Consider the following 21,553-nt stretch of genomic DNA (forward strand, 5'->3'; position numbering starts at 1 on the left):
TAATATACAAAAGGAGGCATAAACATCTTTTCTGTTATCTTAAAACTGGAAGGCCCCTCTCTTCAATCACATGTAAATTCATACTGAGCTAGGGATGCCTGGGTAGCCCAGTCAGTTAGGCGTCTGACTCTTGATTTCAGCTCAGGTTGTGATCTCAGGGTCGTGAGATCGAGCCCTGTGTTGGGCTCCGTGCTCAGCAGGTCAGCGGGGTCAGTGGGGAGTCTGCTTCTTTCCCTCTCCCTCTGCCCCACCCCCTGTGTGCATGCTCTTTCTCTCTCTAAAATAAATAATTTTTAAATTCATACTGAGCTAAAGCCAGAAATTCCCTTCAAGATCATCTCAGAGACTTAGTGGGGGAAGATAAGCCCTGCACCCCAGCCCCTTCATTTAAACACAGTTCTATTTCACATTTTAATTGTTCCTACTAGGCTGCATTAAAAAAAAAAAAGTTAAAAACCTACGGATCATGTGTCTATATGTGAACATTCATTGAGCTATTCATTTATGACTTGTACATCTTTCTACAGCATATATGTTTTTATTTTTTATTTTTTTAAAGATTTTATTTATTTATTTGACAGAGAGAGACGGCGAGAGAGGGAACACAAGCAGGGGGAGTGGGAGAGGGAGAAGCAGGCTTCCCGCTGAGCAGGAGTCTGATGCGGGGCTCGATCCCAGGACCCCGGGATCATGACCTGAGCCAAAGGCAGACGCTTAATGACTGAGCCACCCAGGCACCTGCATATATGTTTTTAATTTGAAGTAAACTCTACTCCACACATGGGGTTCAAACTCATGACCCCAAGATCAAGATGTGCATGCTTTACTGAGCCAGTTAGGCATCCCCTCTACAACATATCAACCCTTCAATTAAAATGTGTTAAAACCACTGGTTTAGTTTGAAAAAACAAACAACAACAACAAAAACAGGTAACAGCGCCAGAGAAAATAAGTAATTTTCTCAAAGTCATTCAGTCAATAAACAGGAAGTCAATGACCAGAACAAGTTCCCTAACTTTCAGCCTCTCGTTAGCTGATCTAAACATACAAAACAGAACCCTTCCAGACTGGGGAGTGGCTGAGACTTGGCAGAAGTGTCACTCTCAGCCCCTAGTCATCTAGTCCAGACTGTGGAAAACTCAGACACCATAGAAACCTAACATCTCAGTGAACTTAACCAAGGATTATTAAGGGCTGACAGAAGCTCATCAGTCTTACTGAAATAGAAAACCAGTATTGGGGGCACCTGGGTGACTTAGTCAGTTAAGCATTCGACTCTTGATTTTGGCTCAGGTCATGATCTCAGGGTCTTGGGATCAAGCCCCAAGTAGGGCTCTGCACTCAGCTCAGAGTCTGCTTGAGATTCTCCCTCTGCCCCTCCCCCCACTTGTCATGCTCTCTAAATTTTTTTTTAAAAACAAAAAACCAATTTTGTACTTAAATATTTCCTTGATTATGTACTATACAATACTGGAATATCCTTCCATCTCGTTGCAACTATGCAAACCCTACTATTCTTTCAGATTCAGTTCCAATTCCATTCCTGTATGTAGTCTCTTTAACTGTTCCACATAAAGTTCTCTCCCTCCCTTGAACTTACAGTAGCACATGTTTTCTTTTCCCTTCAATATATATTATATGCTGATGACATGCTATCATAGCATTAATTTCCCTGTTATATGTATGACACGTTTCTTCCAGAATATAAGCTTTGTGATATGTCATACATAAGATGTATGACAAATATCTCCTTGGTCTCACCCATGCACTTAGCAATCTTGCACATTCTGGTATTTAATAAAACACGAAGTGATTATCAGATCATGAACTCCAGACAGATTTTTCTAATTCTACTGGCGTATGAGTTCTTAGATGGATCAAATGCAGTTTCAAATAAGACAGCCATGAACTATTCGTAATTTTCCAAGTCATTTATATAACTCATTTATATGAAAAAAAATTGCCTACTAAGTGTAATTAAAATGCATGACATAAAAGTCTAATTATGTTTTGATCACCTAGAAGTCATTTCTCTATAAATCTTTTACAGCTTTAGTTGACTAAAGCACAAAAACACAGGAAAAAACCCAACTCACTGCCTGGGGTACAACTGGGGCTGCAGCTCCTACGTGAATAGCATCATAAGGGGCTTCTTCGGCATATCCCATTCTTCCATCTCCCACTGAAAGAAAAAAAATTATACTTTAAAAATCTGCTCAGATAGAACTACCCAGTGTGAAGAATTATAGGAGGTTTAAAGCAGAGCAAAGAGAGACTTTTAATAAATGATGCTGTGACAACTGGATATTCATATGGAAAAAATATACACACTTGAATCTATCTCTTACATACACAAGAATCAATGTCAGATCAAAGATCTAAATGTGAAAAGCTAAAATAATGCTTCTGAGAAATAACACAGGGATATATCTTCATGATTTTAGAGTAGTCTTTTTTTTTTTTTTTAAGATTTTTATTCATTTCTTGTCAGAAAGAGAGAAAGCACACAAACAGGGGTAGCGGCAGGCAGAGGGAGAAGCAGGTTTCCCGCTGAGCAGGGAGCCCGATGAGGAACTCGATCCCAGGACCTGGAGATCGTGACCTGAGCCGAAGGCAGACACTTAACCAACTGAGCCACCCAGGCATCCCGATTTTAAAGTAGTCTTAAAGAAGATACAGAAGAAGGGGAGCCTGGGTGGCATAGTCAGTTGAGCATCCGACTCAGTTTCAGGTCAGGTCATGATCTTAGGGTCGTGATCTTGGGGTCATGAGGTGGGGCCCTGCATTGGGCTCTGCACTCAAGAGGAGTCTGCTTCAGATTCTGTCTCCCTCTCCTTCTGCCCCTCCCACTTGTGTTCTCTCTCTAGAAGAAATAAAAAAAAAAAAAAAAAAAGGACACAGAAAACACTGGAAAAAGCTACTAAGTCTGACACATTAAAATTAAGTATTTCTGGGGCACCTGGGTGGCTCAGTTGGTTAAGCGACTGCCTTCGACTCTGGTCATGATCCCAGGGTCCTGGGATCGAGCCCTTGCTCGATCAGTGTATCAGGCTCCTTGCTCAGTAGGAGCCTGCTTCTCCCTCTCCCTCTGCCTGCTATTTCCCCTGCTTGTACTCTCTCTCTCTAAGTGTCAAATAAATAAATAAAATCTTTTAAAATAAATAAATAAATAGATAGATAAAATTAAGTATTTCTACTGGGGTGCCTAGGTGGCTCAGCCGATTAAGCATCTGCCTTCAGCTCAAGTCATGATTCCAGAGTCCTGGGATGGAGCCCCGCATCGGGCTCCCTGCTCATTGGTGAGTCTGCTTCTCCCTCTGCCCCTCCCCCCGCTCGTGCTCTCTCTCTCTCTCTCTCAAGTAAAAAAATAAATAAAATCTTAAAAAAAATAAAATTAAGCATTTCTATTAATCAAGAAAGCACCAATATAAGTGAAAAAGCATGCCAAAGAGCGGGAGAAAAGATTTCTAATATGTATAAATAGACAAAAGGCTAATCTATAGAGGTCCTACATATCAAAGAAAAATATAAACAACTCACTATCTGAACAAGACATTTCACAAACGAAGACATCCAAATGGTCAAACATATGAAACAGTGTTCGACCTCATCAGTTACGAGGAAAATACAAAATTAAAATTACAAACACTTACTGCTATACACTAAGTGGGTAAAAAGAAAAATCTAACAATACCAAGTGTTGATAAGGCATAGAGCACTAAGAACACTGATACATTGCTGATGGGAATGTAAATTGGTTCAATCACTTTTAAAAAGTTTTGGATATCTATGGTTATCCTATGAACCTGTAATAATACTCTACATAAATGAATGCTTGTATGATGAGTGTATATATGCATTTGGACCTTTGTACACATATGTTCACAGCAGCATTGTGCACATCCCCAAATTAGAAACAACCCAAAATATCCATCTACAGTAGAATAAACAAATTTTGGTAATGTCCTTACAGTACAATGTTATACAGCAAGCAATAAAAATTAACTATATATAAAAGATGGGTGACTCTTACAAACATAATATTGAATGAAAGAAATAAATCATCACAGAATATATACTGTATGATTCTCTTTATCTAAAGTTCAAAATTAAATTGAGCATCGTTTATGGAAGTGCAGCTAAGCAGTAAATGCATAAAAGTAATGATGTTGGTCAGGACTAAGGAGAAGGGAAAGAGTTCTGAGGAGGGAAAAGCAAGCAGACATCGAAGTTACCAATGTTGTTCCCTTTCTATCGATCAGTGTGATGATGAAGCAGGTATTTTTGCTAAGCTTCACATTTATGTTTTAATGTTTGTTACTTCTCATAATAGTACAGTGTGCTCACACGGAAATATGTTCACTCTATACTCCTGAAAAAAGGAAACTAAACGACAGAATATATGAGTCAATTAAAAAAAATTGTGTATATATGTATATTTATTCATATGTATAATTTATATGTCTAGAAAACTTAAGACAGAAAAGGAGGGGTTTCTTTTTTATCTTACACATTTTTGCACTTTAAAATTTTCATAATGGACACTTGCTACTTTACTATTAATTCTTCAAAAGTAATGAAGAAAGAATTTACAACATGAGCATTTTCTGAAATAGTTAACAGTCGTATCACCACCATAGTCAAGGTAGAACCAGCATAACATTTTACAGTAACTGTTTTCCTTACCTAGTACTTAAAGGTGAATGTTTAAAAAAAAAGCAAAAATTAGCTTGAGTATTATTTGGCTTGCATGGGATCTTCTGAAAATAAAAATTCTCCAAAGAGGAAATTTTTGAAGTTTTCTGATACTCACCAACCAGTTGCACTCTCCCTGAAGACAAAAGCACTGGATCGTCCTTTTTGACATTATTTATTGAGTCATCTACTAGCTCTTTAATGTGGTCAATTCCTATGACTTTTCCACTAGAGCCAACCTGGAAATAAGGGAATAATTCAATAGCTCACTGGCCTAAATTTGTCTTTCTGAAGTGTCATTAAAGTGTTTCCTCACCTAAAGTCATATTTTGCAATGTGAAATGAAGACAAACAGCTCAAGCCTCCAATTAGATTGTTATTCAGTTTACTATAAAATATTTACCAAATACAACTTTTTCAGCTATAACCCTCAAATGGATAATTACGTTTCAGGAATTAAGAAGCTAGAATTACAAAAACTTGCAATACTAAAAAAAAAATCCTTTTTCTTCAATTTCTAACTTTTAAACCCCAAACCCTGAAATAAGACTTAACTGCTTAACTAATAATTAACTAATATTAAATGCTTAATATTAATATTAAATATTAATAATAAAAAATGTTTAATAAATTAATATTAAATACTTAAACTGCACTTAATATTAAATGGTAGTTGGTGCAATCATTTTTAATTTAAATTCCACCTAGAAGTGTGACTTTAAACATTAAAATGTTACATAAAAAATTCTATAGGGATTTCTACACCCGATTCTACTGCCATATGCGGAAAATATAAAATACATAAAAGTATAAAAAGGCCCCAAGTATAAATATTAATTGTAAAATAAATTTAGCAAAATAAAGACTCTGAAGTCAGACAACCTGGGTTCACATCTAACCTTCATCACTTACTTACAACTGTACAACCTTGGCAAGTTATTCTATGAATTGGGTTCCTCAACTGTAAAATGATGAGGAAAAGGGTATGTACCTCATAAATGATGTGAGAATTAAATAAAAGAATACACGAAAAACACTTAGAACACTGACTAGCACATGGTAAGTATGTGAAGGACATTAAATTAACACTACTTTTAAAAAGATAATTCAGAAATCTAATAATTTTTAATAAGTGTATTTTTCTCTAAAACCATAAATATGTCAAATATCAAGAACATGTTACTAAGTAAATACTGTGTCTAAACTTAAAAAAAAAAATCCTAGGGTGTGTGGGTGGCTCAGTTGGTTAAGTGTCTGCCTTTGGCTCAGGTCATGATCCCAGGGTCCAGGGTCTTCCTCTCTCTGCCCCTCCCCCTGCTCATGCTCGCTTTCTCTCTCTATCTCGTGTTCTTTCTTTCTAGCGCACGCTTCTCTCTCAAATAAATAAAATCTTAAAAAAAAAAAACCCTGACATTCCATTAGGGAGGGCTTAACTTCTACAAAACAAGTAAAACAACTGAAAAGAAATACCCGAGTCCTTATTATTTAACAAGCACTGTTGTGGATGCTTAGGATACATCAAAGGAAAAAAAAAATTAAATAAAATTCCCGCCTCCCTGGAGCTTACATGCTAGTGGTTTGCCACTTACATATATACAGCAAGTTAAATGGATTCTAGTCCAAGATGCATCATCCATGAATCCTAACCTAACTAGACCAGAACCTTCCTATCTGGCCCTCAGGGACAAGATTTTTCATAATAATCAAATTGATTTGATTATCTGAGCACAGATAAACCTTTACTCAAAGTGCCTGAGTAGGCCTCCAACCAGACTCTGGACAGTCACGAACCAAGATAAGCCTCTGGTGATAAAACCTGAAGTGTAATAAACAAGGCATTTTTCTAAGAGTACTTTTCTTAATATAAAAGAAGCTCTACTCTCATTTCTAATAACCCTGGAGGAGTGTTTGGAAATCAGATTCTCTATATCATTTTCTGCCAACTGCGAATTTGAAAGAATGCAGTCTGGAAGCTACTGGTTGCCATCTTGCGATCACAAAGGAAGAGCCTGACTGAAGCCAACATTTGGAGGAAAGCAAAACCAAACCACAAACCAAAGAGAAACCCACTGTCAATAACAACGTCTGATCTTCTTTTGAATCCAGCCACACAAAAAGCCAGATATACTTTAGACTTTTCCATTATATAAACCAAATAAATTCCCTTTTACTCTGCCAATTTGGACCGAATCTTCTGTTATTTGCAACAACAAAAAAACCTAAGTGATACATATTCCAACTGCTATATTAGAATTAAAAAAAAAAAAACAACTCAAAAACTGCTAGTAAAAAAACATACAGCCAAATATATAATATGCTGCTGCTGGAACGGAATGAAAAAGAAAGCTCTTACCATACGTGCAAAACATGCAGTAAGGATTCCACTTCCAGATCCTACGTCGAGAGCTTTAGCTCCTTCATGCAATTGATCAAATAGAAGTTCTAGTGCGTATGCATGCTGCCAAAAGAAAACAAAGCAAATATTCATTTTTTTTCAAGACTCTATAAAGTACATATACCCTGGCATACAAATAAAGTTGCCAACTTCCTACCAATTTTTCTACAATTGTCATCTACCAAGATAATGAAAACACAACATATTATATACTTACATTTACAGAATTATGTAAAAAAATTTTTAGACTAAATTCTTACATTTATATAAAATGTTTTAGTAATTTTAGATCCCCAGTGTGTGAATTTTTTAATTTTAATTAATTCAAAGTCAAAAGCTACAAAAGGATGTACAGTGAAGTCTCCACCCCACCCCTGTCCGTAACCTTCCACATCCCCAACCAATTTCACTCCCTAAAGGCAATCTATGTTGTCAGTTTCTTGTGATTCTTTTCAAACATACCATTCTATGCATATAGAAGCAAATACGTATCTATTTTTTCATTTATTATATCTTGAAGAACCTTTTTTTTTTAAGATTTTTTTTTTTAACAGAGAGAGACACAGCGAGAGAGGGAACGCAAGCAGGGGGAGTGGGAGAGGAGAAGCAGGCCCCCTGCGGAGCAGGGAGCCCGATGCATGGCTCGATCCCAGGACCCTGGGATCATGACCTGAGCCAAAGGCAGACGCTTAACAATTGAGCCACCCAGGCACCCCTTGAAGAACCTTTCTTACCCATACTTAAATAGCCTGTTCATTGGGGCGCCTGGGTGGCTCAGTCGTTAAGCAACTGCCTTCGGCTCAGGTCATGATCCCAGGGTTCTGGGATCGAGCCCCACATCGGGCTCCCTGCTCGGCAGGAAGCCTGCTTCTCCCTCTCCCGCTCCCCCGCTTGTGTTCCCTCTCTCGCTGTCTCTCTCTGTCAAATAAATAAATAAATAAATAAATAAATAAAATCTTTAAAAATAAATAAATAAATAAATAGCCTGTTCATTCCTTTTTATGGCTGAGAAGTATATTCTTATATGTATATTATAATAACAAAAATTCCCCCCCAAAAAAATCCCTAATGAGGGATTTTTAAGTTAGCTCCAATCTTCTATAACAGAAGATATGAAATAATCTTAAAAAGTGTATGTGTAGGATAATATAATAATCTTTATAAAAATCTTATAAAGTGGGGCACTTGGGTAGCTCAGTCAGTTAAGCATCTGACTTGGTTTTGGCTCAGGTCCTGATCTCCTGGGTCATTAGATCGAGTCCCGCACCCAGCTCCGCACTCAGCAGGAGTCTGCTTGGATATTCTCTCCCTCTGCCCCTTCCCCCACTAATGCTCTCTCTCTCTCACATAAATAAATAAATAAAATCTTTAAAAAAAATCTTATAAAGTGTACCTATAGGATAAATTCCTAGAAGTAGAATTGGGGGGGGGGGTCAAAGGATATATAGTTTTATGTTTACAGTATATATAAATTATTAATCAAATAAAATCATATTGGATACACTATGGACCAAACCAAGAAATAAAGCCTTTTCTACTCCCTCCTCTTTATAAACTTACATTTCTGTGCTTTTCCAAAATATGTGATTAGAACTAATAAATGTTATCTCAAAAGCTGTCCTTAAATGCCTGCTATGTTCATTATTAAAAATCATCAGAGGGGGGCACCTGGGTGGCTCAGTTGGTTAAGTGACTGCCTTCAGCTCAGTTCATGATCCTGGAGTCCCAGGATTGAGTCCCACATGGGCTCCTTGCTCAGCAGGGAGTCTGCTTCTCCCTCCTCCCCTCCCCCCTCTGATGCTCCCTCTCTATCTCATTCTCTCTCTCTCAAATAAATAAATAAAATCTTAAAAAAAAAATCATCAGAGGGGCGCCTGGGTGGCTCAGTCTGTTAAATGTCCGACTCTAGGTTTTGACTCAGGTCATGATCTCAGGGTCATGGGATCGGCCCCACATGGGGTTCCATGCTCAGCATGGAGTCTGTTTGTCCCTCCCCCCCCATTGTCTCTCTAGAATAAATAAAATCTTTAAAAAGAAAAAAAAAAATTTTAAGCATCAGAAACAGGTAATGTTCAAAATGGAGGACAGAATGGAAACTCCCTATTTAGAAAACTAATTTAGGTGACCAAAGCCAAAATACTGGTTACACAGAGGGTAAAGGCTAAGAAACTGGCATGAGAGAGCCTGCTAGAACATAGGAAACATTCTGATCTTCATCTAGGTGGTGGCTACACGTATACATATGTGAACATTCATTAAGCTATACACTTAAGATTTGTGTACCTTACCAAGCGTGTATAATATCATTGGGTTTTATATGGTGCAGTTGGTTAAGTGTCCAATTCTTGGATTCAGCTCAAGTCATGATCTCAGGGTCCTGGGATTGAGGCCCACGTCAGGCTCCACACTCAGCATGGAGTCTGCTTGTCCCTCTCCCTCCGTTCCTCCCCCTGCTCTCGCTCGCTCTCTCTCTTTCAAATGGATAAATAAAATCTTAAAAAAAAAGTTATTGAAAAGACTATGTATTCCAATCACTAAAAGTGGATGATCAGATTTCATGTACCCCTGATGTGGTGGAACAAAAAAAATCATTAGGCAGTGTTCTTGAAAAGGAAAAGGGGGGGGGAAAGATGTGTGTGTCGGGGTGGGAGGAATAAGTTAAATACCACTAGGAAACAATTAACCAAATTTAGAATATGGGAAATTCTACAGGACAAATGGATAGGGTTTGTTTGGGTTTTTTTTTTTTTTAAAGATTTTTATTTATTTATTGAGAGACAGAGAGCATGAGAGAGAGGAGGGTCAGAGAGAGAAGCAGACCCCCTGCTGAGCAGGGAGCCCGATGCGGGACTCGATCCGGGGACTCCAGGATCATGACCTGAGCCGAAGGCAGTCGCTTAACCGACTGAGCCACCCAGGCGCCCTGTTTGGGTTTTTTTTTAAGAACTTATTTATTTGAGAGAGGGAGGGAGAGGGAGGGAAAGAGCGGAGGGGAGGGGCAGAGGGAGAGGGAAAGAGAAACTTAAGCAGACTCTGCATTGAATGTGGAGCCCAACGCAGGGCTCAATCTCACAACCCTGAGATCAGGACCTGAGCTGAAACCAAGAGTTGGGACACTTGACTGCGCCACCCAAGCGCCCCCAAATGGATGAGTTTTGTCAATAAATAAGTGGTATTTAAAAAAAGAAAGAGGTCTTTTAAAATTAAAAGGTACTAAAAAGACTGAAAAAGACTAAAAAGATGCAATTTCTGGACCTTGTTTGGATCCTGATTTAAGCAAATCAACCATAAAACAATTTTTTGGAAACACCTGGTCCAGTCTGAGTACGGACTATGTGTAAGGTAATAACATACTAATGAACATTGTTAGGTATGATATAGTATTGTAGTCATGTTTTTAAAGTCATCAGATTTTATACTTAAATATTGAGGGGTGAATAATATTATGTTTGAGATTTGTTTTTAAATGGTTCAGTAAGAGGGAGACAAAGATAAAACAAGATTAACAAATTGTGGGTAATTATTAAAGGTGATGATGGCTACATGAGGGTTCATTATATTATCCTATTTGTATATGTGGTGTTGGAAACTTTCCATATTAAAAAGTTAAAAAAGAAAAAGCTAAGGCTACTATTCCACAACTAATGTAAAAAAGGCCTTTAATAGATAAAACCACACACAATCCAAGGGTTTTCAGTGTTCCAGAAAGTCATTAAGGTTCCACAAAAGCCCATTAGGGATAACACACAAATACACACTGAGGGATGGGTGTGTTTTGGGAAATGAGTAATAGAGAACTACCTTTATCAATTTTTCATATGGATTGCTTTACAAAAGAGGCTCTTGCCTAAAGAGTGAAAAACATTCATGCCATGAAAAAGAGTTCTGGATTAAACATCAAAAGTAGCTTTCATCAGACTCTTACAACAATCAGTTATGAGGATTAATAATTTCTACTAATAAGATAACAAGCATGGGACTAGAAGAATAGGGAAGTCATCAAAGAAACAAAATAACTTCTGCAATATCTGGATTTCCGGATCCAGAAATCAAAGGACAAGAAGGACTTCTTTAAGGTACCAATCCCCAATCTACAGGCAGTACTGTACCATCTTAATTCCAAAAAAACCTCAGGAATATTTTTTTCAGTACTATGTTTGCATAAGATTTAGTTTTTTTAAAAGGGGAGTATGCTGAGTTATTATTAAAGTCCCATTCAGATTTAAAATGTCAAGGCCTTCAATCACAATTATTAGCTTTTTTTTATGCTTTTATCACCCTAGCTAATATTTTTCTGGATAACCCATGTTTATCTCTAAATCCTCAAACTATGGTTTTTAAAAGCTCTTTTTTATAATTATGAAAAATTTTAAACCCACAAATACATTGAATACCCTTTTTTTCCTTACATACAGTCACCAACTTTACATATTGTGCCAAATGTTTTACCAAACCATCTGAAAATAGGCTGTAGACATCACGATACTTCACCCCAAAATACTTCAGCATGAATCTGCTAAAAAACTAGGACATCTCCCTTTGCAACCACATCACCATTAACACACTCAAGAAAATAATCAATTTAGTATCATCTAACATACGTATCATACTCAAATTTCAACTGTCCCCAAAATGTCCTTTACAGCTGTTTTTTCCCCAATCCATTCAAGGTTCATGCACTGCATTTGTCAATATAAAATATTCTCCCCTCAATTCTCCTCTACCTACCACTTCTCTATTCTTCAGAACACTGACTCCTTTAAGGAGTCCTGTCTGGCTGTCCCACATAATTCCCCATATTCTAGATGTGTGAATTTCCTCAAGGTTAGACTCAGATCCAAGAGTTAGCAAGAACAGCACACGAGGCTTGCTAGGCACCTCCCGTTGCATCACATCAGGAAGCACATAATGTTGGGTCACCTTACCTCTGGACTTGCCAAGCTCAACCACTCAGTAAATATGGTAACAACTAGATCACTCTATTTTAAAGGCATAATTTTCTCTTAGTAATTAATAAGTAATATGTAGAGTAAGAATTTGAGACTACATGAACATTTTTGTTCCTCAATAACCTTTCTCTAAACTGTTTTAGATTAATTGATGATCTCTGCCCAATTTAATCATATTGATGATTACAAAATAGTGATTTTTTTACAAAGCTCTATTATTCCCTCCAAATGTATTAATTGGCATTCTTCTGGTTTTTCATTTTTTTCCGTCTTGCTTTTTTAAAAATTTCTATGAACTCATGGATTTTGTTTCCTTTTCTTTTTTTTTTTTAAGATTTTACTTATTTATTGACAGAGAGAGAGAGAGCATAAGCAGGGGGAGTGGCAGGCAGAGGGAGAAGGAGAAGCAGGCTCCCCGCAGAGCAGGGGAGCCCAATGTGGGACTTGATCATGGGATCATGACCCGAGCCGAAGGCAGTCGCTTAACCAACTGAGCCACCCAGGCACCCTGGATTTTTGTTTCTTAATTCACAGTGTTACAATCCATTACCTTGATTATCTATCATTTTTCAATTTTCAAATTGTCTACAATTTGGCCTCTGGGAATCTCTTCAAACCTGCTCATATGTCCTTCCAACTTCACCCCATCAACCTTTGAGTACTTCCTCACTTTCTAATATTCAGTCACTTCTCCAAGGAGCTCTAGTCTCATTTAGTGAGAAATGTTTTTTAGGATTCAATATCTGCATACTATGTGTACTCACGGCTACCAGGATGCCATTTTAACAGGTTGCTTTTAATCTTACCCAATGCATATATCACATTTTCAATTAAGACTTTGGAAAATATTCCAGGATTGTAGATACTTCCAAGCAAGTCTGTGATTTTAAAGTTCATTAAACAGAGATGTTATTTATCTTTGCTCCTCACTTTGTTTCTCTTTTAATACTTCTAAGATCTATGCAATAAATGATACTAAATCACAAATTCTTGTTTGTATAATACGATTAATACTATTTTATTCTACTCACATCCTGGTTCAGCAAGCATCAAAGGACACTGTATTATTACTGTTTGTACATACAAGCATACATATAGATGTACTGTGTGACTATATACGTACACATAAATACACACATTTTCCTTATTAAGAGACAGAAGTAAAGATATATAAGTGATTAAAAATGCATCCTTGGGGCGCCTGGGTGGCTCAGTAGTTAAGCGTCTGCCTTCGGGCTCAGGCCATGATCCCAGGGTCGTAGGATCAAGCCCCGCATCAGGCTCCCTGCTCCGCCGGAAGCCTGCTTCTCCCTCTCCCACTCCCCCTGCTTGTGTTCCCTCTCTCGCTGTGACTCTCTCTGTCAAATAAATAAAAAAAAAATCTTTAAAAAAAATAAAAATGCATCCTTTTTGGGTGCCTGGGTGGTTCAGTCAGTTAAGTGTCTGCCTTTGGCTCAGGTCATAATCCCAGGGTCCATGGATCGAGCCCCACATCTGGCTCCCTGCTCAGTGGGGAGTCTGCTTCTCACTCTCCCTCTGCCTCTCCCCTGGCTTGTGCTAGCTTGCGTGCTCGCTCAAATAAATCTTTAAAAATAAATAAATAAAATAAAATAAGTAAATATTTAAAAAAAAAAAAACCCATTCCTATTCCATGGTTAAAAAAAACAAAGAAGGGGGCATCTGGCTGGCTCAGTCGGAGAAGCATGCAGCTCTTGATTTTGGGGTTGGGAGTTCAAGCCCCACATTGGCTATAGAGATTACTTAAATAAATAAACTTTGAAAAAAAGAGAGAGAAGAAAACAGAAAGAAATTGGTAACATGTAAAGGGTACAGAGTGAAAAGCAGATCTCACTTTCATTCCCATCCCTCCAATCATCTACTTCTGACCTTAGAAGAAATCATTTTTAGTTTTCATGCCTAGAGGAAGACATATGTGTGTATACATGCAGATTTGATTTTTGTATATTGCAGAATACTCTAAATACTCTTCTGTACTCTGCTTTTATACTTAATGTTTCCTGAACATCTTGCTATATTGGTACTTACAGAAATTCCTCATTTAACAGCTTCACAGTAACTCACTGTATGGACAAACTAATTATTAACCATCCACTATTAGTGGACTATCAGTGATCATGTCTTTTTGCTATTATAAATAATGTGACAATGAACATCTTTAGTCATTTTGTACCTACAAAAATGTACCATAGGATAAATATCTTGAAATAAAACTGAAGAATGTAAGGTATATTTATCTCACATTTTATAAATTTGCCAAATTGCCTTCCAACACTATCAATTTACTCTCAACAAAAAAGTATGTAACTGTTTCCCCCTTTCCAATACAAAGTATTAAACTTTTTCACCTCTGACAATCTGATAGGTGAAAAATGGTACTTCACTACAATGCTAATGTGTAATTTACTAACTATATAAATATAAATGAAAATGACATCTTTTCATTTGTTTAAGTGCTAATGTCATCTCTATTTCTTTTTCTATTAACTATCATTCTGGTACTTTAACTATATTCTTTTGGGTTCACCAGTCTTTCATTTCTTAATTTATAGGATACAAACCCACATTTGTATATGGAAATTTGACCTAGATTGTTGTATGTATTCTAAATATTTCCCTCAGTTTTTCTCCTTTTAATTTTGCTTATAACATTTTTTTCTCTGCAGAAATCCAAAATTTTTATGTTGCAAAATATATTGTGTTTTTTAATGGCTCATCTTTTGTCATGTTTTAAAAAGTCATTTCTAGGGGCACCTGGGTGGTTCAGTTGGTAGGATCTGACTCTTGATTTCAGCTCATGTCATGATCTTAGGGTCAGGAGATCAAGCCCCACATCAGTCTCCACACTCAGTGGGGAGTCTGCCCCCCCGCCCCTCCCCCAGCTTGTGTTCTCTCACTCTAAAATAAATAAATCTTTTGAAAATAAATTTAAAAATTAAAAAATAAAGTTTTTTTTTTTTTTTAAAGATTTTATTTATTTATTTGAGACAGAGAGAATGAGAGACAGAGAGCATGAGAGGGAGGAGGGTCAGAGGGAGAAGCAGACTCCCTGCCGAGCAGGGAGCCCGATGCGGGACTCGATCCCGGGACTCCAGGATCATGACCTGAGCCGAAGGCAGTCGCTTAACCAACTGAGCCACCCAGGCGCCCTAAAGTTTTTTTTTTTTAAGATTTTATTTATTTATTTGACAGAGAGAGACAGCAAGAGTGGGAACACAAGCAGGGGCAGCGGGAGAGGGAGAAGCAGGCTTCCCGCTAAGCAGGGAGCCGGATGAAGGGCTCGATCCCAGGACCCTGGGATCATGACCTGAGCCAAAGGCAGATGCTTAATGACTGAGCCACCCAGGTGCCCCAAGTCATTTCTATTTAATGTTTATAAATAATAATTTTCCTATATTTTCATATAGTATAACAGTTCATCATAAATATATGTAAATTTATTTTAATATAAAGAAGGCTTTACATTTAAATAAGAGCTTCTCCAATCCCAAATACTTTCAGAGAATCAGAAAAGCTATTGTTCTTCTCCCCAAAAGCCAACAGAGTACTCATTCAAATAACTGACATTTAAAACCCAAGAAAATTCCTAACAGATTAAAAGTGCTAGATAACTTAAAATAGGTCCTTCTCAGTTATACAGCTTCACAGCTGCTATATTTGACCAATCCCTAATGATTTTTCCAAATAAGATATGAAATAAAAGAAATAATATTCAACTTGAGATTTCTACAATATATCCATTATATTATTTAAAATATTCTCTTCCTGGGGCGCCTGGGTGGCTCAGTCAGTTAAGCGTCTGCCTTCGGCTCAGGCCATGATCCCAGGGTCCTGGGATCGAGGCCCCACATCAGGCTCCTTGCTCGGCGGAGAGCCTGCTTCTCCCTCTGCCTCTACCTGTCGCTCCCCCTGCTTGTGCTCTCTCTCTCACTGTCTCTGTCAAATAAATAAAAATAAATAAAATCCTTAAAAAAATAAAATAAAATAAAATATTCTCTTCCTTGGGGCACCTGGGTGGCTCAGTCGGTTAAGCGTCTGCCTTTGGCTCAGGCCATGATCCCAGGGTCCTGGGATCAAGCCCCGCATCGGGCTCCCTGCTCAGCGGGAAGCCTGCTTCTCTCTCTCTGTCTGCCACTCCCCCTACTTGTGCTCTCTCTTACTCTAATAAATAAATAAAATCTTAAAAAAAAAATATTCTCTTCCTTAATTTGCTCATCACTAAATAACCTTTTATATCCAATTTTTACATGATTAGATATTAATGACAACCAACAAAAACTTTAATGACAGTTTCTACCAAGAAGACTTCTCTCTATATATCATGTATTAAGAATAAGAGGTTCATTACCAATCTACAAAACTCATAGATGATAAAATTGATCTAATTAAAAGTTCAACTTTTTTTAAACCTTTTTTACTAAAGAAAATGATCTTAGAGGAAAAATGTGATCCATTTATACCCAAATGACCAACGTTAACTTACCATGTGTGGAGCACTGATTGTTGCTTGGAAACCTGCAAAAGAAGAAGAGAACTACTGACACATTCAGCTGCAAAAACATACCAGATACTCCATGTAACTCCTTTCCTAACATCCACAAATTCTTTTTCATAATAATATTTCTCGTTTTTATGATCTCAAGAAAATAAAACTTTTATTTTGCATTTTAGAGTACTGTCAAGTAGCAGTTATAATGAGAAAATACATCATGCCAAAGGCTAATATGCTCATCTAGTACAACACTCCCACTATTTCTAAAAATTTCTTCTCCCATATAGTTAGCTTACGAACTCAAGAAGTTGAGTTTGTAAGTTTATGACTTGTTTTCTCTCCAGGTTTATAAAAAGAAAATAAACTTCCATATATAATAGGTATGCAAAATTTCTGAAAATTAAATTGCTTCCTATTTCTGGCAACTTATTGAGCAACTGGCAATCAAAGTAGCTTAAGAGACTAAAAAACTACCTCAGTTTACTCTTTATACTATCGCCTGATGGTAATTCACAATCTTTTCTTAGTTTTTAAGCTTTCAAGTTTTTTCTTCCAGTGTTGCTTTCTCAAAACTTATTTACCTGCTTCTGCATCTGAAGCTATTTTCACTGAGCGGTGGTAGCAGGTGCCTTCGGGGTTCAGAAGCTCCCCAGGATCTTCTCTGCTGACTGTTATAGTGCTTCAAAAGAAGAAAGCATGGCAGCTGGCTGACAGAATCCTGTGGCCCTTCTAAGCCTCAAAGGCGCCCACTGCCAAGGCTCAGCAGTTCAGTAAAACCTGCTTCAGGAGAAGGAGTTAAATACCGAACTTTCTAAAACCAAGCACAAACCAAAAAATTCAGGGCAAGTGAAGCAGAGAAGTCAGTAACCACTTAATTACACTTATTTCCTTTAATATTGATTTAAAAAACTGATGTTAATATGAAAAACAACTTTAGTCAACATTAAGGGCCTAAAGAAAGCTAAGCACTCAGTTTAAACTTAAATTTTCATTAAAAGTATGTTTTAAGAAAAATGTTTAAAATATTCTTCATATATATTATACACAGTTTGAAAAAATAGAAAAGGTACTTAATACATAACATCATTTTATTGAAATGGCTATGTTTGGAATTATGACACTTAACTGAGGCATAAAATTCAAACTAGCAAGGTAATAATAAATATCTGTGTCCCCGTCCATTTTTATTTAACAAAAATTATACAGTAAATGAGTAAAAATGTGACATTTTCAGAAATCCAGACCTTACCTATTGATTGTGGAGAATCCATATAAGGATTACATTTTGCATAATGGGAACGGTCTGTGGCCAGCATTACTTCAAATACTTTATCTGTTTTGATGATTCCATTTTCTGAAATGAATGAGGCAAACATTTTAAGCTAGGAGCGAGATGACCAGATATACTTTAGAATTCACTCTGGTTACACTGGAGAGACTGGAGTGGAAGAGAGCAAGATTGGAAGTTGCTGTAATGGCCCAGGTAAACACAACCTGGTCTTCAGCAATGACACTAAGGATGAAGAAAAGTAGAAGGATTTGAGTTACATTTAATAGGTAATATATACCTAACTAACTAGCTTTGGAGGAAGGATGTTGGGTAATGGTTGAGATGCTGATATCATATACTGATTTGCGAAATCCTGGAGAAGGAGCAGAGTAAGGAGGAAAATGATAACTTACTTATTCAGTTAGTGGCTATAAACCATACAAGTGGAGAAAAGCAGCAGTCCACTGAACACGTGGATCTGGGGCTCAGGAAAGAGATCTAGGACAGTGATAGAGACTTCTAGTAATATAGACGGTAACTGAAACAATGGAAGTGAACTCAAGTAGCCAGGGAAGAATACACAAAGAAGAAAAATAAAAGTGAACATTGAAGAGATATGCAAAGGAAGTGGAACCTTCAAAGATTATGACAAAAAGCAGCCACAAGGGTAGATGAAAATCAAGTAGATAAACTGTTACAAACCCCAACTGAAAAGAAATTTTTCAAGAAGGAAAGCAAGGTCAATGATTATAAACTATAAATTCTTTGAGATTGAGTAAATATGTTAAACTTAAATAACCCTCATGGTACCATGCACAGTTATTATTCAGTAAAGCCCTTATTAACTCACTCAATATGCTTACTGACTGTCTAATACATAGCAGATACAATGGTACACACTTAGGATTATTATTATATAGGATTAGAAATAAACAAGATAATATAATTACAATTTCACAATTTAAATGGGTGAATTAGGGGAGCCTGGGTGGCTCAGTCGTTAAGCGTCTGCCTCTGGCTCAGGTCATGATCCCAGGGTCCTGGGATCGAGCCCCGCATCGGGCTCCCTGCTCAGCAGGAAGCTTGCTCCTCCCTCTCCCACTCCCTCTGCTTGTGTTCCCTCTCTCGCTGTGTCTCTCTCTGTCAAATAAATAAATAAAATCTTTTAAAAATAAATAAATAAATAGGTGAATTATATAATAAAAGTATACTTTAGTAAAGCTGTTTAAAAAAAAAGATTCAATGGGGGTGCTTGGGTGGCTCAGTCGGTTAAGTGACTCTTGATCTCAGCTCAGGTATTGATCTCGGGGTCGTGAGTTCAAGTCCCACACTGGGATCCAAGCTGGGTGGGAAGCCTACTTTAAAAAAATTGGAAAATAAATTAAAAATATATTTTAGGGGCGCCTGGGTGGCTCAGTCGGTTAAGCGACTGCCTTCGGCTCGGGTCATGATCCCGGGGTCCTGGGATCGAGTCCCGCATCGGGCTCCCCGCTCTGCAGGGAGCCTGCTTCTCCCTCTCCCACTCCCCCTGCTTGTGTTCCCTCTCTCGCTGTGTCTCTCTGTCAAATAAATAATAAAAAAAATAAAAAAAAAAAAAAAAAAAAAATATATATTTTAAAGAAAAGATTCAATGGAGGTGCTTGGGTGGCTCAGTTAGTTAAGCGTCTGACTCTTGGTTTTAGGACAGGTCGTGATCTTTGGGTCCTGAGATCAAGCCCTGCGTTGGGCTCCACGCTTGGCGAGGAGTCTGCTTGTCCCTCTCCCACTGCTCCTCCACTTGCTTGCTCAATCTCTCTCTTTCTCTCATAAATAAATAAAAAATCTTTACAAAAAACTCAATGGGACTAGAAGTGGCAATCGAGAAGCTCTGATTCTGGGGAAGAATCAAAAGAAAACAGGGAAAGAATGGTGCCTTTTGGTGCAGCAATAAAGGAAAAGAAAATTAAGGATCCTGCAGAAACAAAAAGCAACAAGATGTGCCGACTCCTCCCCCTTTTTCCCCAGCACTACTCCTAACACATCACCAACCTTTAAAGAAACTGCAAGTCACTATACTGAAAAAGGTGCTCTGGAACTGTGTCCACAAAATGTCCAAAAATAGGAAAAAGAAAAAAAACCCAACTCCATTCAAAGATACTGTAAAAAGAAAACAAAATGCAAATCAAAACATTTTAGCTGAGGGGCATTTGGATGGCTCAGCAGGTTGAGCATCCAACTCTTGGTTTTGGCTCAGGTTATGGTCTCTGGGTCATGAGTGAGATCAAGCCCTGCCTTGAGCTCCAAGCTCAGCAAGGAGTCTGCTTGAGATTCTTCCCCCTCCCTCTCCCTCCCATCCCTCCTTGTGCTCTCTAAAATAAATAAAATCTTTAAAAAAACAAAAACAGAAAAGGGGTGCCTGGGTGGCTCAGTCGGCTAAGCATCTGACTTTGGCTCAGGTCATGATTTCAGGGTCCTGGGACTGAGCCCTATGTCAGGCTCTGTACTCAGTGGGGCGTCTGTTCCTCCCTCTCCCTCTGCCCCTCCCCCTGCTCATGCTCTCTCTCACTCAAATAAATAAAATCTTTAAAAAATTAAAAATTAAAAAAAATTTCAGATGATTAAACAGAAACAAACAGCAGAAAGTAAGGAAAAGTATTACCAGGAATAATCAACCTCATGACATATACTAATAAAACTATCAGACTTTAGGGGCACCTGGTAGCTCAGTTGGTTAAGCATACAACTCCTGATTTCAACTCAGGTCATGATCTCAGGGTAGTGAGATGGAGCCCCACAGTTCTAGGTGTAGAGTCTCTCTCCTTCTCCTTCTGCCCCTCCTCCACTGGCCCTGCACCCAAGCCTGGCTTGGGAGCATACTCCCTATAAAACAAAAACAAACAACAACAAAAACTCAGACTTTAAAGGCATGGAAAAAAATCCTCAGAGCCTCAAGGCAAAAAAATCATATTACCTAGTAAGGGTTAAAAAAAAAAAAAAAAAAAGGTTAGGCAACCATCAGATTTCCTAAAAGCAAAATTCAAAGCAAAGCAAGAATGAATCAACATTTTCAAGAAATTCAAGAAAAGAAAATGCCTGGATGGCTCAGTCGGTTAAGCATCTGACTCGGTTTTGGCTCAGGTCATGATCTCAGGGTCCTGGAATCGTGCCCCAGGTCAGGCTCAGTGCTCAATGCGGAGTCAGCTTGAGATTCCCTCTCTCCCTCTGCCCGGCCCCCACCTTGCACACTCTCTCTCTCAAATTAATAAATCTTTAAAAAAAAAGAAAAGAAAATGCAAATCAGCAATTGAAAAGAAGCAAACTACTGAGGCACCTCGCTGGCTTAGTCCATACAGCATGCAACTCTTGATCTTGGGATCATGAGTTCAAGCCTCTCATTGGGCATAGAGCTTACTCAAAAAAAAAAAAAAAAATTAAAATCCCACAATGACAAAAAAACAACAAAAAAAGCAAACTACTAATACATTCAACAACTTGAATAAATCTCAAAAGTACTAATCTCAGTGAAAGAAGTCAGACAAGACTATACACTGTATGATTCCATTTATATCAAATTCTAGAAAAGTCAAAACCATAGTGGCAGACGGCTGATCTGTGATTGCTAGAGAGTGGGGGTAAAAGGAGTAGATTAATTGCAAAGGGGCATCAGGAAACTTTGTGGGTAAAAGAAATGTTCTATATCAGAGATCAGCAAATTTACATGAAAGTCCAAATAGTAAATATTTCAGGCTTTGCAG

The 21,553-nt window shown here is 37.8% G+C and overlaps 1 protein-coding gene across 3 annotated transcripts in view; it reads right to left on the reverse strand.

Annotated features, from left to right (window-relative positions):
* The window catches only part of PCMT1 (protein-L-isoaspartate (D-aspartate) O-methyltransferase), a 44,072-nt gene that overhangs the window by 11,110 nt on the left and 11,409 nt on the right, over positions 1 to 21,553 (reverse strand). For 2 of the 3 annotated variants that reach the window (XM_021693669.1, XM_021693671.1), the window contains exons 2-6: positions 17,799 to 17,903; positions 16,541 to 16,572; positions 7,049 to 7,153; positions 4,814 to 4,934; positions 2,097 to 2,182 (exon numbers count right to left, since the gene is read on the reverse strand). In XM_021693669.1, the coding sequence (XP_021549344.1) occupies positions 2,097 to 2,182; positions 4,814 to 4,934; positions 7,049 to 7,153; positions 16,541 to 16,572; positions 17,799 to 17,903 (449 nt within the window). The remainder of the gene's footprint in view (positions 1 to 2,096; positions 2,183 to 4,813; positions 4,935 to 7,048; positions 7,154 to 16,540; positions 16,573 to 17,798; positions 17,904 to 21,553) is intronic. The other variant, XM_044917657.1, reaches the window with a different exon arrangement.

Source organism: Neomonachus schauinslandi, chromosome 8, assembly GCF_002201575.2.
Source record: "Neomonachus schauinslandi chromosome 8, ASM220157v2, whole genome shotgun sequence".
NCBI classification, from domain to species: domain Eukaryota; kingdom Metazoa; phylum Chordata; class Mammalia; order Carnivora; family Phocidae; genus Neomonachus; species Neomonachus schauinslandi.